Genomic DNA, 19,778 nt, shown 5'->3' with positions numbered 1-19,778 from the left:
CCCATGGGGGAGGGGAAGGAAAAAAAAAAAAAAAAAAAAGAAGAGGTTAGAGTGGGAGAGAGCCAAAGCATTAGAGACTGTTAAAAACTGAGAACAAACTGAGGGTTGATGGGGGGTGGGAGGGAGGGCAGGGTGGGTGATGGGTATTGAGGAGGGCACCTTTTGGGATGAGCACTGGGTGTTGTATGGAAACCAATTTGACAGTAAATTTCATATATTAAAAAATAAAAAATAAAAAAAAAAAAATAAAAAAAAAAAACAAAACAAAACAAAAAAAAAAAAAAAGATGTGGCATACACACACACACACACACACACACACACACACACAATGGGATATTATTCAGCCATAAAAAAGGAAATCTTGCCATTTGCAATGACATGGATGGAGCTAGAGAGTGCTATGCAAAGCGACGTAAGTCAGAGACAAACACCCTATGATTTTACTCATATGTGGAGTTTAAGTAACAAAGCAAACAAGCAAAGGGGAAAAAAAATGAGAGAGAGAGGCAAACCAAGAAACATACTCTTAACTATAGAGACCAAATTGATGATTACCAGAAGGGAGGTGAGTGGGGGAATGGGTAAAATAGGTGATGGGGATTAAGGACCGCGCTTGCCGTGATGAGCACAGGGTGATGTATGGAAGTATTGAATCACTAAATTGTACACCTGAAACGAATATTACGCTGTATATTAACTAAATGGAATTTAAATAAAAACTTTAAAAAAAAGAAGATATAGAGATGGCAAATGCGTATGAAAAAATGTCATCCTTTGACATTAGGAAATTGCATATTAAAACAGTGAGACCTCTACACACCTTTTGGAGTGACTATTATAAAAAAAAAAAAACCTGACATATAGCAAATGCTGATGAGAATGCGGAGCTGGTCGGAATGCAAGATGTTACAGCCACTTTGGAAGACAGTTCGGCAGTTTCTCATAAAGCTAAACTAGTCTCACTATATAATCCAGCAATTGCACTCTTTTAAGTATTTACCCAAATGAGTTGAGAACTCGTGTTCACTCAAAAACCTGCAGACAAATATTTATAGCAGTTTTATTTATAATCACAAAAATCTGGGAGCAACCAAACTGTGGTACATCCAGACAATGGCATATTAGTGATAAAGAGAGAGCATGTGCTGTGAAGACACAAAAAGACACAGAAGAAGCTTTTTTTTTTAAATGTTTATTTTTTTGAGGGAGAGTGTGAGTCGGGGAGGGACAGAGAGAGGGGGGACAGAGGATCCAAAGTGGGCTCTGCGCTGACAGCAGGGGGCCCAGTGTGGGGCTTGAACTCACAAACTGTGAGATTATGACCTGAACTGAAGTCGGACGCTCAACTGACTGAGCCATCCAGGTGCCCCAAGACATGCAAGAACCTTAAATGCAAATGGCTAAGCGACAGAAGTCAGTCTGAAAAGGCTATATTCTGTATGGTTCCAACTATATAACATTTGGAAAAGGCAAAAACTGTAAAGACAATAAATAGATCAGTGCCAGAGATTCAGGGAAAGAGGAGGAGGGTTGAAGTAGGGGATTTTTTTAGGATCATGGAACTATTTTGTATGATACTTATGCATTTGTCAAAACCCACCGAACTTTATAGCACAGAGTGAACCGTAATATATGCAAATGTAAAAATAATATTTAGGAGGTTAGAGGATCCAGGGAAGGAATGAATATAGACTATGACAAGAGAAGCTAACTGTATTTCAAATGTATGAACCAACCCCCCTTGAAGGGGTGAGGGGGGGAGGTGTTGACCTAAGTAACTTTGGAATGAATATATAAAACTAAATGCTAAAGGAATTACACATCACAGTTATACTTTAGTTAACAAAGTTGTTTCCTGTGGGTGTTCAGGTTGAAAAATGCTGATACCACTATGCATATATTCTGGAATTAAACAATTAAATAAATGGATGAGATGGTGGGAGTCAGATTTCTCCTTGTTGGAGTAGGAATTTACAGATAAGTGAGGGAAAGAGGCTAGAATGATCCTTTTGATAATAGAATTGGGGTACATCAGTGTGAATTCATGTTTAGCCTAATATAGACATAAATGATTAAATATTATAGGTGTTTGTATACACACATGTTAATATTCACACATACATGTCCTTGCTCTGTTGGCAGAGGGCCTGAAAAAAATGACACCCCAGGAGCAAAAAGTATATCCAGCCACCAGATCTTTGGTTCCAGTAGCCTTCTCCAATAAAAGGAACCATGGCTCCTTCGAGAAATGGCTGATTCTAGGACCGGGGTCGAAAATACATAATACGAGTCTAGAGAATCTTTTAGTGCCAGAAAGCAAGGGATGAATTAATTAATTGTAAATAATTGTGAATTAAAATGTGCTATACTGCTACAAGATGTTAATAACAGAAAAATGGGTGCAGAGTATATGGGAACTCTATGCTATTTTTTCAAGTTTTCTGTAAACCTAGAACTACTCTACAGTAATGTATAGTAAATGAATGAAAGTACTGTTGGAAGGTCCCACAATAATCCAGCGGTTTCTGTCTCTCCCGCAGTTTTGAAAGTGTTTGCTGTCTTGCTGACTCTTCTTCTCTCTCAGACATCACTTTTGATGGCAATCCAATAGCTCAAGAGTCATGGTACAAACACACTATCCTTCAGAATATGATGCAGCTGCGCCAGCTAGATATGAAGAGAGTTACGGTGAGAACTCTTGTGAAGCGCTTGCCAAATTGTCTTCCTTACTGTGGAGTGGGAGATTGGGGTGCATGTTCTTTGCTTGAAATGCTTCTTGGTTTTAATAAACTATGTTATCATGACAATATAATTCATAATTATAAGTACAAATTTTTTGTTTACCACCCGTCCCTTATTTCCAATTTCATCGAATAGCGCTGTTAAATAACAGAAATTCACCTGAGTACATTTGAAAGATCTAATTGACTTTATTAATCAATTCATGAATTGGGCAGCATCCCCTTTAGCAAGTAGAGAGGTGCTCCCAGTGATGACAGAAAAACAAAGGTTTTTAAAGGTAGAGAGGGAGTGGAAAAAGGGAAATTATTAGCAAGTTGTTGTAGGCAAGGTCACCCCTCGGAAGGGAAGGGAAGGGAAGGGAAGGGAAGGGAAGGGAAGGGAAGGGAAGGGAAGGGAAGGGGTTCATCAGTAAACTTCCTAGTGCTGATGAGGAATTTCCCAGGTTGACTGGTTACAGGTTACATTTTGGGAGGGTCAAAACTACACTTAGGTTAGGTAGTAAGTCTTGGTTTACTCGCTTGGGGCCTTAACAAGTGACACTATTTTCGGTCTTCTTTCCCTCTTTCTTCTTCTCCTCCTCCTCCTCCTCCTTCTCCTTCATTCCTAACCTTTTATTTAAATTAATCATCACAACTGGTTTCCATTCTGGCTTAATACCCAACTAATAGTTTAGTTTGGAATGGATGAGTAAAAACATCATTGGTAAGTTACATAATGTAATGTTTTAAGAACGTGAGTGCCAAAGCCAGACCGCTTGAGTCTGGATCCTCGCTTGACCATATTCTAGCCGAGTGACCTTTGGAGATTTACTTAACCTTTCTATATCTCATTTTCCTCAAAGTAGAATGGGAGGTCATGATTGTGTCATAGAGTTGTTGTCAAGATAAAATAAAGTACTAACCCTTAGAACAGCGTGAGGCTCATAGGAAGCATCACATGGAGCTGTTGTGTGTAATGCCATACCTCTCAGAGTCATTCTCTTTTATTCATTCTATCTGCATGTTGGGTATTTTCTATACTTAGATGTTTTAATATGGCTCCTGATCTAAGTGAAATGCTGTACATGCACCTTCTAGGCATACAGTGCACATTAGCATATCATAGGTTTCAAGAAGCTCTATAACAAACTTGCCTTAATTGGTTTCATTGCAGCCCATATTTATTCAAATGTTTTCCTATCTCAGAAAACACCCATTAATGATCTCAGTTCAGTAACCCCAGAGCTAGAAAAATATCCTAAACCTCCACTTGTTTTCTGACTTCTAGACTCTGCTAATTTTAATGTGGATTTTGAGTGGTCAGCTATTCAAGTGCCAATTGACTCGTTGTCTAGAATCCATTTTCACAATGTGCACATTTTACATTTCTGTCTCGGCAATATCATGGCCATCTGAGGTAGCCAGCAGATAGTTACAAGTGTTGATGAATTCGTGCATGCCAGGGGTCTTCTAGGGCTCTGCCTCTCTTTGTTCCAGCATGGAGATGAGGCTCTTTGTCCTTAGTTTCTTCAGATCTATCCCGCGAACACTGTTTCGTACTTTTACCCTTATCTCCATGTCTTTCTTAATTGAGCATCTTTGGTACTTACAATTGCTCTCCTGGTGAGATTGAGATGTTTGGGGTATGAAATGATGCTAACTCATTTGTATAAATTAGTACTTAGTTATATATTATGTTTCTCATAGCAAATTTCTGTCAGTCTTGCCTACCCAACTAATGTATACAATCCTTAAGGACAGAAGCCATTCTTCCTCCTTGCTCGATACATACAGATGGTCTATATACATGTTTATTTCCTTTCCTTCTCTATCTCACACAATGCTGAGAATATAGTAGTATGCAATAAAGTCCTGACTGAGTGAAATTTATCTACTTTCATGCCTGAAATAAAGGAGAATAATGCTATATATAATCATTGTCTTTGTGCATCCCCGTGGGTTGTGTTTGCCTGGTGAGGAAATGAGAGAAAATCACCTGGGATGGGAGCAGGGCCAACTGTTCTGCTAAATAAAGAGCAGCAATCCTTGTACATCTCCTCCTGCATGGTTTAATTTGAGAAATAAAAAAAAAATTAATGTCTTACTAAAAGCTTTCTTTGAGGTATAATTGGCATAAAATTAATTGTACATATTAACTATACAGGTTGATAAATTTCAACATGTATATCACCTGAGAAACATCACCACAGCTAAGCTTATTAATAATTCGCCACCCAGAAAAGTTTCCCAATGCCCCTTTGTTATCCCTCCTTTCCACCCCTCCCCACCCCACGGGAAAGGACCTGTGCTTTAATAAAATAATCTTTTTGCATCAAAGACATCTCAAGTAATCTTTCTTGGCCTTTGGCTCCGGACCCCACCACCATTCCAAAACCCCATCATAGTGAAGACAGGTTATAATGCAAAATGCCAAGCTAGAAAAGATAGGTTGATAGATATGTATATGTGCACACACACACACACACACACACACACACACACACACAGCACAATAATATTAGAGGATAAAGCACCCTTGTGTCTGCCAGAGAAATAGGAAAAGTTGCAAAGGAGAAAATACTTGATGTGGGCTTGGAGAGTGGTCAAGAAGAAGAGGATGTATCTGTGGAGAGTGTGCAGGGAGGGTGGAGGCATGCATAATGCAGAGACATGTGAGGGACTGAAAGCAGTTCAACATGGCTGAGCACTGAGTGTACGTGGAGGAGAGTAGCAGGAGCAAAGGGTGTCTCACAGGCAAGCGGTAGGCTATGAAGGGCATTTTACATCACAAGAAAGAGATTAGCTTCTTTTGTTTCTGGACATAACAGGAAGCTCTTGAAGAGTTTAAAGTGGTTAAATTACAATTGCCTATTAAAAAGAGTGTCTGCCTTGGTAGCAGCCCAGGGGGTGAATTGGGAAGGATAGGACGGGTGGGATGAGAAACAAGGAGATTAGTTACAGTGAGAGCTTCCAGGGGTCGGACCCAGAAGAATGGCATAAGATAATATGAGGTCAGGAGACATAATGTAAGTTGATGGCCTCAGGTCCTGTTTTGCTTTTGTTATCTCTGTCAAGAAGAATGGCTTATAGTCTGTTAAGAGTAGAAATAAATATTGATAAGAAGAAAGTAAAGCCTCGGATAGGTGAATAGATAAGTTTGATCTAGAGCAAGCTATCTGGAAAGGATCTGATAGTAAATATTTCAGGCTTTGGGAGCTATATAGTCTCTGTTGAACACTACGAAACTCATTGTAGTGTGAAAGAAGGCATAGACGTTACATAAATGAATGAGCATGGCTCTGTTCCAATAAAACTTTATCTACAAAAATAGGTGACAGGCTGGATTTGGTCTGTGGGCTGGAGTTTGCCAGTCCTTGATCTACAGAACTGAATAAATATAGTGAATAAATAATTACTAGAAAGAATCTTTCTTTCTTTGAAAGAAACAGTGTAGAATAGTAAAGCAGCTGCACGGTAGGATGAACTGATCTGTCTTTTTATCATAAAGGGAAAGAATATAAATTTCACAAATTGTGACAGTAAACTTGATGTTGAATACGAAGGAAATCTAAATTAGATTATTGGAGGAGTTGTCAGTACTAAAGGCATTGATCACTAGGAGGCAGCAGTGGTTCGCTAAAAACAATTCATGCCAGACAAATTAATTTTCTATTTCAGATATTGTAAATTGGCTCTCTCCGAGAAGTGTTCCAGTGTTTTGCTATTTCAGCCAAGCTTTTGACAAAGTCTTTTATGGTATTGCTTTGAGTAAGTTGTATGACGACAGCACAGTCAAGTGAATTTGGGATTCCAGCGTCCCTACAACACAGGAAGCAGTGGATTAAGGCCAGCCTGTAGAAGAATCTGTACTGGTGTGCCTTGAGGCTTTTTCCTCAGGCCCTTTCGATTCAATATATAAATATTTTTTAAATTTTTATGTATTTTTGAGAGGGAGAGAGAGACAGAATGTGAGCAGGGGAGCGGCGGAAAGAGAGGGAGACACAATTCAAAGCAGGCTCCAGGCTCTGAGCTGTCAGCACAGCGCTCAACACAGAGACTCGAACCCATGAGCCACGAGATCATGACCTGAGCCGAAGTTGGACACCCAACCAACTGAGTCGCCCAAGCACCCCTGATTCAGTATTTTTGTTAATGACTAGATGAGAATATTTCTGTTTTTCTGAGAAAGTATATAATTGACAGGAGCTAGAGAACTTGGAGATCCTGATATACTGGTTAATCGAATCACAATCCCAAAGTAGCTCAATAATCTAGAACAGGGTTTGGCAAACAACAGCCTGTGGGCCAAATCTATTCTGCAGACTATTTCTGAGCAGGTCTCGGGCTAAGAAATGGTTTATAGATTTTTTTTTAAAGCGTTGTATTTTTAAAAAATAAAAGAAAAACCATGCGTGATAGAGATCTCATGTGGCTCACGAGGCCTGAAATAATTACTATTTGGCTCTTTCCAGAAAAAATTTGCTGACCTCTAGTGTAGAAAAATAAGCATAATTTAGCAAGACAAAAATAGATAAATTGAAAATCCTGGACTTTACTCCATAACAACAAATAATCCCCAGCACAAATGCAGAATTACGTGAGATGAGACTCAGCAAATTGAGTTACTTGTGAGATGTGATCATTAGAAGTAAATATGGTTTAAAACAATATCATTTATAGAAACAATTCAGAAAAATGGAGACAGTAGTCCCCATTTTTTCTTTAATGATCAGATTTCACCTGAACTATTAGTTTTAGGGGGTGACAACGAACTAGGGTATGTCCAGAGAACCTGGCACAACTCATTGACAGAGGGGAGCCATAAGGAAGATATTACAGTGGTCTTCAAATATTTTCACAACTGTCCATAAAAAAAGAGAATAGACACATTTTGGGGGCCTAGAACAAGGACAATCGTATAGACAATTCTAGGAGGCAGAATTTTCTCCTTTTAATTTCTAAGGCAGTGTTTTTCTAACACAGGCACTATTCTCAGAATTCTGAAACAGACACGACTTCATAATTCCTAAAGTTTTCACTTCAGACCCACATTTATTGGCTTAATATGACCTTGTTTACAGTTTGCTTTCCAAGAATTGGAATAGCCTTATCTGAGACAGAAGTGAGTTTTCTGTTTTGGTAGCCATTACTGACGCTCGCCAATACGTTCTGATTCTCCTCCTCTTTTTGGCAGGTGGAAGCATTCCCCTTCAACTTAGGTGTGGTTGTGCAACTTGCTTTGGCCAATGAAGTGTGAGCAGAAGTAATGTATATAATTTTCAGGCAGAAGCATTTAAAAGCCGATGTATGATTTTCAGTGCTTTTCTCCTGTGGTGGTCATTGTGGACGCATGTATTGAGTTGAAGATGCCATCAGATCACAGCACCCAGGAATACTTAGGCAGTACATGGAGGGCAGTTGTAGTGTTCTTTGAACCATCAAGAAGTAAGCTTTTGTCTGGGCACCTGGGTGGCTCAGCCAGTTAAGCGTCTGACTCTTGATTTCAGCTCAGGTCACGATCTCAGTTTGTGAGCTCGAGCCCTGCGTGGGGCTCTGTGCTGGCAGTGCAGAGCCTGCTTGAGATTCTCTCTCTCCCTTTCTCTCTGCCTCTCCCCTGCAGGCTCTCTCTGTCTCAAAATAAATAAACTTAAAAAAAAAAGAAGTAAGCTTTTGTCATAAGCTCCTATAACTTTTGAAGTTGTTACGGCAGCATAACCTAGCCTATTCTGCCTCCCCTCCCCCCTAATATTTAAGAGCTTATATCCCTGGCCAAGAGAAGTCAGGTGACCTGGCTTCCAGCCTTCACTCTGACATGAACTATGACCTAGAAAAATAAGTTTTCTCTGTTAAGAAAAAGGTTGTTTAAATGAAAAATATCTCTTGTAGACAAAAACTCTGATTTTAAAGTCTGTTTTAATATTTGTTGGAGTCAAGGAAGTAATGTCTTTTATAACTAACTATTCTGAAGTATATGGTTAAAAACCCACATGGCCACATATTTTTCTAAATTCCACATAATAAATTACTGCCTATATTAGGACCACTATTATTTATTGGAGCAAAACTTCTCATATAAAATATGCATTGTTTAGAGCCTTAATAGTCTGCTAACAGAGTATAATCTAAGTTATCAAACACCTATTAAATCACAGTACTTCTTAATTAATTTGAAGTCATTTCTATATTTTATCTTCCTGACAGACTGAAGTAAGGAAAAAAGTATATATTTTTTGGTCCCAGATAGATCCTTTTCCTTTGCTATATAAAGGATATGGCTTTGATCCCAGACATCGAACTATTATCATGAAGATGCCAGAATTTTACAGTTTTTTCCTTCTTACCAACAGATTTATAGCTTATCTTTACAATTAGAGGTTGATTTTTGTTTCCAAGTTTAGTTACTCTATAATTATTTGGGCTGAAATATAGTCATCAGATATATAAATTCCTTAAAACACTCAATATTTGAGTTGATTTGGCATGTATCCAGTTTTCTTAGGTTTAGCCTTCCTTTTAAAGTCCTACTGCCTTTAATAGAAGCTCAAATTCTTTTTGAAAATCTGATGAAATCATCTGTTAAGTATGTGTAATACGTGATCCATACAGTTTCCAGTACTATTTGAAATTGGCTCTTTGAATTACCAATCTGTTTCTAGTTCACATTTTATAGATGAATCAACAATTGAACATCAATATAGTTTGCTCTTTTAAAAAGTTTGTTCTGAAATAGGTTATACTTAATAGGTTCCAAATCAGTATTTACTGAACCAAAGAGTTTAATTGTTAATCCAGCTATTTTGGGAAGCTAGGAATCAAGCTTCTGAATTTCCTATTCACTATATTTCTCCTCATAACCACTATTCAGCCTTCAAACACCAAGAATAACTATTTTCCATATTGTAAAAGACTTCAAATTCACCAAAAGTCACATTCAATTTCCATTCCCTTTAAAACAATTAAACCATCTAGCAGATTACTACTAAACTTTAATAGCTTTTATATCTTTCTAAAATCAGTAAAATACATTTAAATATGTTCTTGTTATAAAAAATACTACAAATTCCATTTCTCACAAGACATGGCTTCTGATCCTGATCTGGACTTTGTCACTAGCCATGTGACCTTGTATAAATTACTAACCTTCTCAGAATATTCAGTTCTTCATTTCTAAAATTAGAGTGTTCCAATGGATGCATTTCTGGTTTTCTTTTTAGCTCCGTGATAATTTTTCTTTGTGCATTTTTTATATACTTCTTTAGTCTAGGTCTTTTCTTTCTTTTCAGAAGTATTTATAATGGCTCACCCCCCAGAATACATTTTCATGGCCTCTTTGACCTTCCTTACTTCTAACATAATATATGTACTGATCAGGATAGGCTAGGTTATACTGTAGTAACAACTTCTCTGACCTCAGTGGATTAAAGCAACAAAGTTTATTTCATGCTCATACTGCCTGTCTGCCCATAGTATGTGGTCTGGGAACTTTGCTCTGTGTTGTCCTCGTTCCAGCACCAAGGCCTTCCAAGTACCCACCATGTGGAGCTTTACAGATCTGATAGCAGAGGTGAGAGAGAGAACAGCTATGCCATTCACGGTCTTTGAAATCTTCCTCCAGAAGTAAACACATGTTACTTTTGTTCATATGACATTGGTCAAAGGAGGTCACATAACCGCACCTAACTTTCAAGGGACAAGAATTGCTATCATACAGTATGTCCTGGACGTGGAAAGACACAGGAATACTTGGTCAACAGCTCTTGTGACTATCTGTCATGTTTTAAATCACACACCGACTTCTGGTAGGGGTGGAAATCAATACTATATTTATGGAGGGCAGTTTGTCAACATATCAGGAGCCCTAGAAAAAGGTGTCTTCCATTTGATTTAGTGGTCCTGGTTTTAGGAAATTATTGAACAGATCCATGAAGATGTATATTTAATAATTAATTCTTCAAATATATATTTATTGGCTATCCTGACTGTGTCAGGAGCTGACATGGTCCATACCTTCAAAGAGCTTTTGGGGTAGGACAGGAGAGAGAGAGTAGCAGAAATAATTAAAATGGAACTGGTTAAGTGCTATTGTGGGGGAAGATACGGTGCTATGAAGGTATATGGGAAAATTTTTTCTGACCTGTTTTCCAGTTGCCTGATTCTCTTTAACTGTGTACAATTTGCTCTTCAACTCCCTTCCACTGGATTTTTTCATTTTACTTTCTGTGTGTTTTCATTTCTGAAAGAGTTCTTCAAATGTGCTAAATTACTTTTTGTAGTTTCTATCTCTGAAGATATTTTCAAGCTTGTCTTTTCAGAAGGAATTGTCTTCTCAAATTGTGACATCATCTTGAACACCTGCAAATCTTTTGATACTAAAATTTAAAGTTACATGGTTATAATTTACAAAATGTGATCATCTTTAGGGGGAAAAAAACCCATGACCCACATTGTGTATACATATAATATAGTGAATATTATAAGGTGACACAGAAATGACAAGATGTGATTTACCATGTTGGAATTGTGGCCGATTTTTAAAATTTTTTCTAAACCATAATGTTATTTTGTAGTTTTTAGAATTTAAGAAATTAGACTGGCCAAATCAACTTAAAGAAAGTAAAAGTAATGTATTAATGGAGAATAATTTTGTTAATATTTAATATGGGGAGTTTTAAAAGGCTTTCACACTTGTTTTATTACTTAAAAAGCTCTGATTTACATCCATAGATCAAATAAAAGTTGTGAGAAGTGTAATGCTTGTCATTTTTATCTTCATAGTAGAAAGATTTTAAGTCTTTTTATGTGAAACTGTAGTGCATGGCTCTTGAGAAAAAACGATGTAAACCTCCTCCCCCTTTCTTCTTGCTCTTCTCATTCTGTTTTCTTTCGTGTATTAGCTAGGCTCAACTCACATCAACAATTGGGAGTAGAGTTGAGAACATAGTTTTTTTTACAATTGGGAAGGAAGCAGAAAACGAGACATTTTTCTACGAGCAAGTCGTACGCTTCTCACAAAGAGAACCAGGCTTGCCGAACCCAAGAAATAAAGGTTAAGTACTTCATAACACTTGTCAACACTTTTTCTTTTAGGAAGAAGAAAGGCGTATGGCATCTGTCGTAGCCAAAAAAGAGGAAGAGAAGAAGCGGGAAAGTCATAAACAATCCTTGCTTAAGGTACTTTCTCGAACGAGTGCATGCATGTGTGTGCCCACACGCTCACCTACGCCGAAACTAGCTAGCTAGTCAGCTGAAAGAGCAGTTTCCACATTTGGTAAAGTTTTCATTCCTATCAGTAGAATGTTTTTAACACTTACCCTGAAAACTTTTAGCGGTTACCTATAAATAAACCTGTGCTTCTGAATTGCGACATAATGTACAGTATAAAACACATGCAAAAGCTAGACATTTTAAAAGGAAGAGATGGAAAATAGAGCACAAGCTACAGTTGTTTTCCACACCAGTGCGTCACCCTGTGTGTCCCTGCCATGTGGACTTCATTTCAGAAGCCAGTGTAATAGACCACTGTCTTTACTGAGCTATTTTAATGAGCTCTGATACATGGGTTTCTTTTGTAATAATTGCTTCTTACATTTAAAAACTTTCTCTACTAGCCTCTCTTCTGTAGAGGTGGTAAAGATTTTGAGGATTTAAGAATTAAAATTTGTTTTAAACTAGATTTAGATAATTTAGCATATCAGATAAACTTTCCTTGAATAAAATGCTTCCTCTTAAAATATTTTACATTCGCATCACAGAAGTATGATGAATGAAGACAGCTTACAGTTTACAGCCTGGATCATGCTCATCCTCTTCTAAAATTAAAGATATCACGCTGGTTATCATTACTCAGTCTTGTCTAATGTGGGTGCTTTTCTTTTTAAAAATGAAAATGCCGTTTAGAATTCAAAAAATGACCAGTAGGGATACAAAGTTGTACAAAATAAACTTGGGAAACAAGGGAACTTATTGGGGCGATGGAAATGTGGGTCTCGATAGGGGTATGGGTTACACAGGTGTATGCATTTGTCAAAAACGATCAAGGGGTATGCTTGAATCAATATGTCTTACTCTATGAAAACTACTCCGAAATTCACAAAAAAGAAAACCAACTTGGTTCCAACCCTCTTGGCTCAAGCCTACTACTTCAAAAGTATTTAGAACTCTTACCCATTGTGCTAAAGTTTTCTCACTTGCTGTTGTTTCTAACCTCCTGACACCTCCCCAACTTTTATGTTTCCCCTCATCCCATTAATTAGATGTACCTAAGCCCTCTCTTGACATCTCTGTCATATTGATTTTAGCCAATAGGATATTAGTCTTAACTATTTTGGAATATTTCTAAGGGTTGGCCAAAAAGACACTTTGGTTTATAGGAAATATAGTTGTAGGCAATATTTTTTAAATGTGTAGGAGCAAGATTTACCATTGCCAGATGATACTATTGGTAAAGTTTTGGAATAGTTCATTTACAAAAAGTAGCAGAGTTGATTCTTGAACAATATGAGTTTGAACCACACATGTGCACTTATTACATGTATTTTTTTCAATAAATACAATACAGTACTGTAAATGGATTTTCTATTCCTTATGATTTTCTTAATAACATTTTATTTTCTCTAACTTACTTTATTATATGAATACAGTATATAACACATATAACATACAGAGTATCTGTTAATCAACTGTTTATGTTATCAGGAAGGTTTCCAGCCAACAGTAGGCTATTAGTAGTTACGTTTTTGAGGAGTCCAAAGTTCTATGCAGATTGTCAGCACTCCTAACCCAACGCCTATGTTGCTCAAGGATCAACTATATTTCCTATTGTACAGCTGCTGCTTTCAGATACATAAGTGAATGAATGAATAAATGAATAAAAATACATAAGTAAATAAATAAAGCTCTCGGACCAAAAGTACATTTTTGTTTGAGCACTGGAGCATGGAAAGGAAGAAAAACAAAGAAGCTCCATTGGCGATTTAGCTTTTAAAGGCACCATTGTACGTTGAGCCTTACAACTTACAAGTTGAGGCAACAAATTGCACTTGACTCCACCTTTGCACTAAAATGTTTTTCTTATGTACCCAATTCAGATGCTTTCCACTGTCGGCATTTTTGGAAATGTGCCATTAAATATTTAGCCAATGTGGGTTTTACACATTTGGGAAATTTTTATAAAAACTTAAAAAAAGAAAAGAATGCTTCGCTTGAAGTCACTAAATAGGACTCTTTAATTATGAGAGTTATTTAGCTTTAAAATTTTTTAGTTAGGGGAAAAGCATGGGAAATCCAGAGATCTGGATTCTAGCCCTAGCTCAGATTTGAGATCACAGTACCAAAGACCCTCAGCATTTGCTGGCTATTGTTTTTACGACAACACCTATTGATCGTTAAGAAAAGCGGGTGGGTGGTTATGAAGGGACCAGAAGAGTTCATTGACATGTATCTTCTGCCTTGTTGCTTTTCTATCTTTCTGTTTTCTTTGCAACCTTGGAAATAAATGGAAGTGATGGTTACAGGATATACTGGTGTGGAATTGCTTGGATTATGAAGAATAGACTCAAGTGACAAAAGCTGAAATTTGGAATCTTCTAAAATAATTGCCACCTTAACACGGACTTGGCAATGTATTGCTATCTAGCTGTAGAGACATGTCTATAACTGATATGCCAAATGCATCCATGATCTTCAAGCAGAAGATTTTCCTTGGGGACGCCCTCTTCTGCCTTGCAAAATCTCTGGCCTTTCTCTTGTTTTTTCTCTTGCACCAGATACCTAGAGCCCTTATGTGGCCCCCTGGCCAGCCAGTGACCCCCACCTGACCCCTGACTGCACTCCTGTTTTAAAATATGTCTTCCTCTTCCTGGCCCCAGTACTCTTAGTCTTCCATTCTCTTAGTCAACCTGGTGTTGATCTAATTTCAATGATCCAAATAAAGGAACTTTAACTTTGGGGTAGGTATAGGAAAGTGTTTGTATTTTCAGGGTGTCTTATAAATTTGTTAACATACTCAGTGGTATAAAGATATTGTGTATCTCTTTTCTAAACATAGCTATATCTGCCTCATTGAGAATATTTCTTTCCACCAACTACCAGTCAGCCAGGAAACCAAATGCATGGAGCCAGCGTGACAGCCATCTGCCATTATTAACTCACTGCCCCTGGCTCTTTCAAAGTAGCTTGATACTGAGTAAAAATGACACTACTTAGATTAAGAATTGGGTTGTATCGGTTATCCATGAATAACTGAAATAGAATTCCTTAGGGTAGGATGCCGTTAATATAGATTTGGAAAAAAAATTTTTTTTGACAGTAGAATAGCAGATTCCTACTTGCTTTAGACAAGGGGGATACACATAAAATGCCCCAAAGTCTCAGAAGTATACACATATTAAGCATAACCCATTTAACGATATAGACAAACTTGAAATGCCATGCAACAGAAAGAACCCATGCTAAAAACATTTTTAAACACAGAACTTCTAAAAAGTTTAGTTTTAATTAAGCTTTGTTATCAGTTTTCATTCCTACCCAATGCCATTTTTCCATGCTAAAATTTTAGATCTCCAAATATAGGCAAAGAGATGGAACCAAAAATGTATTATTCTACATGTACATATTCCCTGAGGAAATGGGCAAAGAATCTTCCTAACAGCCCTCACCGACTCCAGAGGCAGCAGGTGAGAAGTCAGTATCACACAGCTGACTGGATGAGCGTGCTGTCAGTAAAGAGGAAAGGGGAAGTGTCTACTTTTAGCACTCTGACCATATCGACATGCCATTTAAAAATGTTAACTTTTGATAATGGAGACTTTACCAGAGTAGTGATTATTTTCTTTATGAACTTAATACAAGCTGAGTAGAAACATTGCAACCTGGCACATTTTCCTTCGGGACCAGTAGCCTTAACAGCAGCTGGGAGCTTTTAGAAATGCAAATTCTCAAGCCCCACCTCAAACACACGAAATCCAAAAGGCGTGAGAACCCTCAGTTGGTGGGTTAAGAAGTTCTCCAGGTGGTTTGAGGCACGGTAGGTAAAGTATGAAAACCACTCTACTAAGACATCCATTGCAGATACTGAATTACTTCTTTCCTATTCCTCTGGGATGGTACTAGTTACCTAGAAATATTTCAACCTAGTACAATTTCTTTTAGTGGTCTTTATGTACTTCTTCATTTTCAGACATTGTAATTCATGCTGTGAAGCTTGGAACATTGACCAATCCCCCTTCTTCTCCCCACCTCTCAACCAAGATTATTGCATCGTAGTAGTCTGAATTATTAGGTAGGAAAATTAAAATATTATTAGTTTTCTTCTCGCTACGTTGAAACACAGAGGCATATAAATTTCTGTCCAATCAAAATCTCAGATAACAAGTATAAAAACTTCTGTCCAATTAAACTTTCAGGTAGCTAATTTTCGTGTCTCCAACGGGAGTAATTATTGTTTGTGTGTAATTTTTTCTCTTTAAGGATGACAGACCGCGGTTGAGATGTTTGAATGCACAGGGTAAATAAGGCCGCCGTACTTTTAGGAGCCTATTTGCAGCTACGTATAAGGAGTAAGACTCCTTTAAAAAGTGTGATAAGTAGTACAGACAACTTGCTTCAGGGATACTCGCCCGCTGCAAAAATTGCTTTATATAATTCTTGTCACAATAAACTTCTTCATAGGAGAAGAAAAGGTTAACAATTAACAACGTAGCTCGAAAGTGGGACTTGCAACAGCATCGAACACCCAACTTTGCTACAAATCAAGATACAAAAGTTTCTGACTCTCCTTCTCAGGACCCCTCTCAGCTCCATGGAAGCGCCGTCGTCTCTGCATTTCCAGAGGAAACAGGGTATGAATGGTATTCTTTCCAGGTACCAGTGTCTTTGGGGAACTGAGTTTGGAGCAGAAATGGGGACCTATTTCACATATAACTATTTAAAAATAGTTATCTTAAGAAAGCCTACTAAGATTAGAAGTTTAAATTTATTTATTTTTACATTTATTTATTTTTGAGAGAGAGAGAGAGAGAGACAGAACGTGAGCAGGGAAGGGGCAGAGAGAGAGGGGGACAGAATCCAAGGCAGGCTCCGGGTTCTGAGCTGTCAGCACAGAGCCCGACTCGGGGCTCGAACCCACGAACTGTGAGATCATGACCTGAGCCGAAGTCAGACGCTCAGCCGACCGAGACACCCAGGCGCCCCTAGAAGTTTAAATTTAAAAGTGAAGGTAGAAATACTGAAAATATAAACTGACCCCTAATTAAAACACACACACACACACACACACACACACACACACACACACTTCAGTACTTTCCTATTTTTCATAGGAAAAAAAACCCAGATTACTTAATGTAGCCTAGGAGGCCCTCTACCCACCTCACCTATTTCATCCCTCACCATCGGACACTAATTTGACGGTGCGTCAGGGCCTTTCAGATCGGTTGCTTCCCATCTCAGAGCCTTGCTGCTACAAACAGCTGTGTTGTCCCCTGCCACTACTTCCCTGCCCTGCTTCCCTCCCCCTGCCCTGGCTAATGCCAGCCTGCCAGTTTTAAAGTTAAAGCTCACGTCCCCGGAAAGCCTTCCCTAACTACCCCCTGGAGACTAGACTAGATCAGATATGCCTCTTATCTCTCTCAGTACTGTGCACTCCCCCCTTCTCAGCACTTACATAACCATGATTAAATAACTAGTGGGTAATTAGTTGTTTCCTGTCTTCCCTACTAGAGTATAACTTGAAGAGGAAAAGAATCCTGATTCCGATTGCTGATGGTCTTGACCCAGCAGCCAGCACAAGACCTTACTCCTAACTAATAGTATTAAGCAATTTTGGCATAAAATCTGAATAATTACTCCAGTTGTGTTCTATAATATCGATCTATCCCAGTGCCTTACAGCCTCTTTTCTTCTGTGACATCGGTGCCACATAATTACATATCCCCTGGTTTGTGAGCAAATCTGAGTACATTATGTAGATTTTACATATTTCTCTTCCTCTTAAGAAAGCATATTGGAATCAAGTAAATGTGAGGGATATAAAGCATATTTATTTTTATAGTTTATTTATAATTTTAAAAATATATTATATGTAACTTAAAAATAAAGCCTAAAAGTCAAAGATAGAATGCATACCAATTTCATTTCATTTGATGAAACTCTATTACCTAATGACCTTAACCAAATTATGAAGCACACTTCAAACTGAATGTGATGTAGCTTTTCTTTTGAGTTTTCAGGTCATATTCTATAAACTTTTTCATACACAAAGAATGCCATGAAGAAAATAATTTAAGAGGCATTAGACTAACATTTTGGAAGTTTTCTGGAGTTAAAGAGTGTGACATATATTTAGACAAATATACTTCAAAAATGTTAGTTATAGGATTAATTTATATTGATCCGTGTACTTACTTTAGCTCACATGGGTATCATATCCACATGCAGAGCCTCTCAGCCCTTTCAGCTAGCAAAATAAAGCAATAAGAATAGCGATTTTAATCAAGTGACAATTTATAAAACAAATATATATCCTTCTTATATTGCCCTAGAGCTTTATGTAATATTCTTTTACTTGGTCAGAACTATAACATTTTATAAAGTTAAAACTTTAGATTTATGACATACACTACACAAGTCAGTTTATTTCTGATGGCTCTTTTTAAAAAATTTTTTTTTTCCTATCTTCCTTAAGATGGTTTCCTAGATCCAAGTTTATCCAAATAATCTTACACATTATATTCGAAAATTTTAATAAGGTTTTAAAAGTTAGTCCTTTCTACATCAACTTTGTTTTCATATGTAGTATTAGGTGAGAGTCTAACGTGATTTTATTTCAGTTGGTTAATTGATCATAACATTGCTTAATTAAGATATTCTTTTTTAATGAGAATGCCATTTGCCTCTTACATTAAGTTCCTGTAAATATTTGGAAATATTTCTGAACTTCCTATTCCATTTCACTTATCTGTTTATCTGTGTTAATAATCAGAACTATTTTGATGATAGTAGTTTTGTAGTACATTTTAATATCTATGTAGGGGAAATTTTCACTATTCAGAGTTTTAATTCTCCCACACTTGTTCTTCCATATGAACTTTAAAATCATTTAATCTATGACTAACATTGTATGTTGATTATACTTCAGTGAAAAATTATTCATCTAAACAGAAACGTTAAGAATCATACTCAAATGACATTTAAGGTATTAATTTCAGAGGTATTGACATTCTTAAGATAATAAATCATCACTTTAAAAATCATGGTATATCTCCATTTTTCCAGGTCTTGTTTGGTATCCAGAGGGAGCTAATTAGGGAAGTGTTGAAAGATTGAAGGAAAATTCTGAAGAACTAAATGAGCTTAGAGACTATGAAATTGTAGCAACTATAGTCAGAATTGTTGAATGAGTATTCCAGGAGCACAGAGTAGGTAGGTATAACAGTAGAGAAGCTATGTGTTTGATAAAGAATAGGAGATAAAGGATCAAAGGTAAATAATAAAAAATTCAAGTATAATGATAAAAGGAAAAATGATGGGTCATATGGTCTGGGCTAGACTTTTAAAGAATTAAAAAATAGAAGGTTGCCTACAGATTAGGAGAAAATTTAGTATTTCTGAGACCAGAAGTCTAAATGAAGTTGAAGATGAGAAGCCTAGGAAGTAAGAGGGTTAATAGTGAGCTCAGATAGTGGGAGTTTATGGTCAGGGTTAAGATGTTGAAGTTGAAGATTTTAAAGGCAGGACATATCTAAGTAATGACAACATTCAGAGCAATTTGGAGGCCACTGTTGTGGCCATGGGAGTGGGTCGTTGGAGAAGAGGAGAAGTGAAGGTCACCAGAGGGAGATCAGTTGAAGCTATTATTGAACATATTGCAGTTGATGGTAGAACTAGATATGGAACAAGGGGTCAATGTATTCAGCAGTGATCAGCCTTATCTCCCTCCAGTCTGAGTCATGCATCCTATGCTCTTGTTAAACCATTCACTACTCACGTTTTATTGGTGTTGGCGGCTACAGTGAGTGCAGAAATGTCTTTGTTTATTAACTTGCTCTTTTACCTGGCA

The 19,778-nt window shown here is 37.3% G+C and overlaps 1 protein-coding gene across 3 annotated transcripts in view; it reads left to right on the top strand.

The window, feature by feature from the left end:
- Window positions 1-19,778, top strand: part of LRRC49 (leucine rich repeat containing 49) — a 149,059-nt gene that overhangs the window by 85,637 nt on the left and 43,644 nt on the right. For all 3 annotated transcript variants that reach the window (XM_042941522.1, XM_042941525.1, XM_042941526.1), the window contains 3 exons: window positions 2,543-2,690; window positions 11,810-11,893; window positions 16,391-16,560. In XM_042941522.1, the coding sequence (XP_042797456.1) occupies window positions 2,543-2,690; window positions 11,810-11,893; window positions 16,391-16,560 (402 nt within the window). The remainder of the gene's footprint in view (window positions 1-2,542; window positions 2,691-11,809; window positions 11,894-16,390; window positions 16,561-19,778) is intronic.

Source organism: Panthera leo, chromosome B3, assembly GCF_018350215.1.
Source record: "Panthera leo isolate Ple1 chromosome B3, P.leo_Ple1_pat1.1, whole genome shotgun sequence".
Taxonomy (NCBI): domain Eukaryota; kingdom Metazoa; phylum Chordata; class Mammalia; order Carnivora; family Felidae; genus Panthera; species Panthera leo.
Note: the sequence above shows the minus strand (reverse complement) of the source record. Positions and strands in the feature narration are given on the sequence as shown.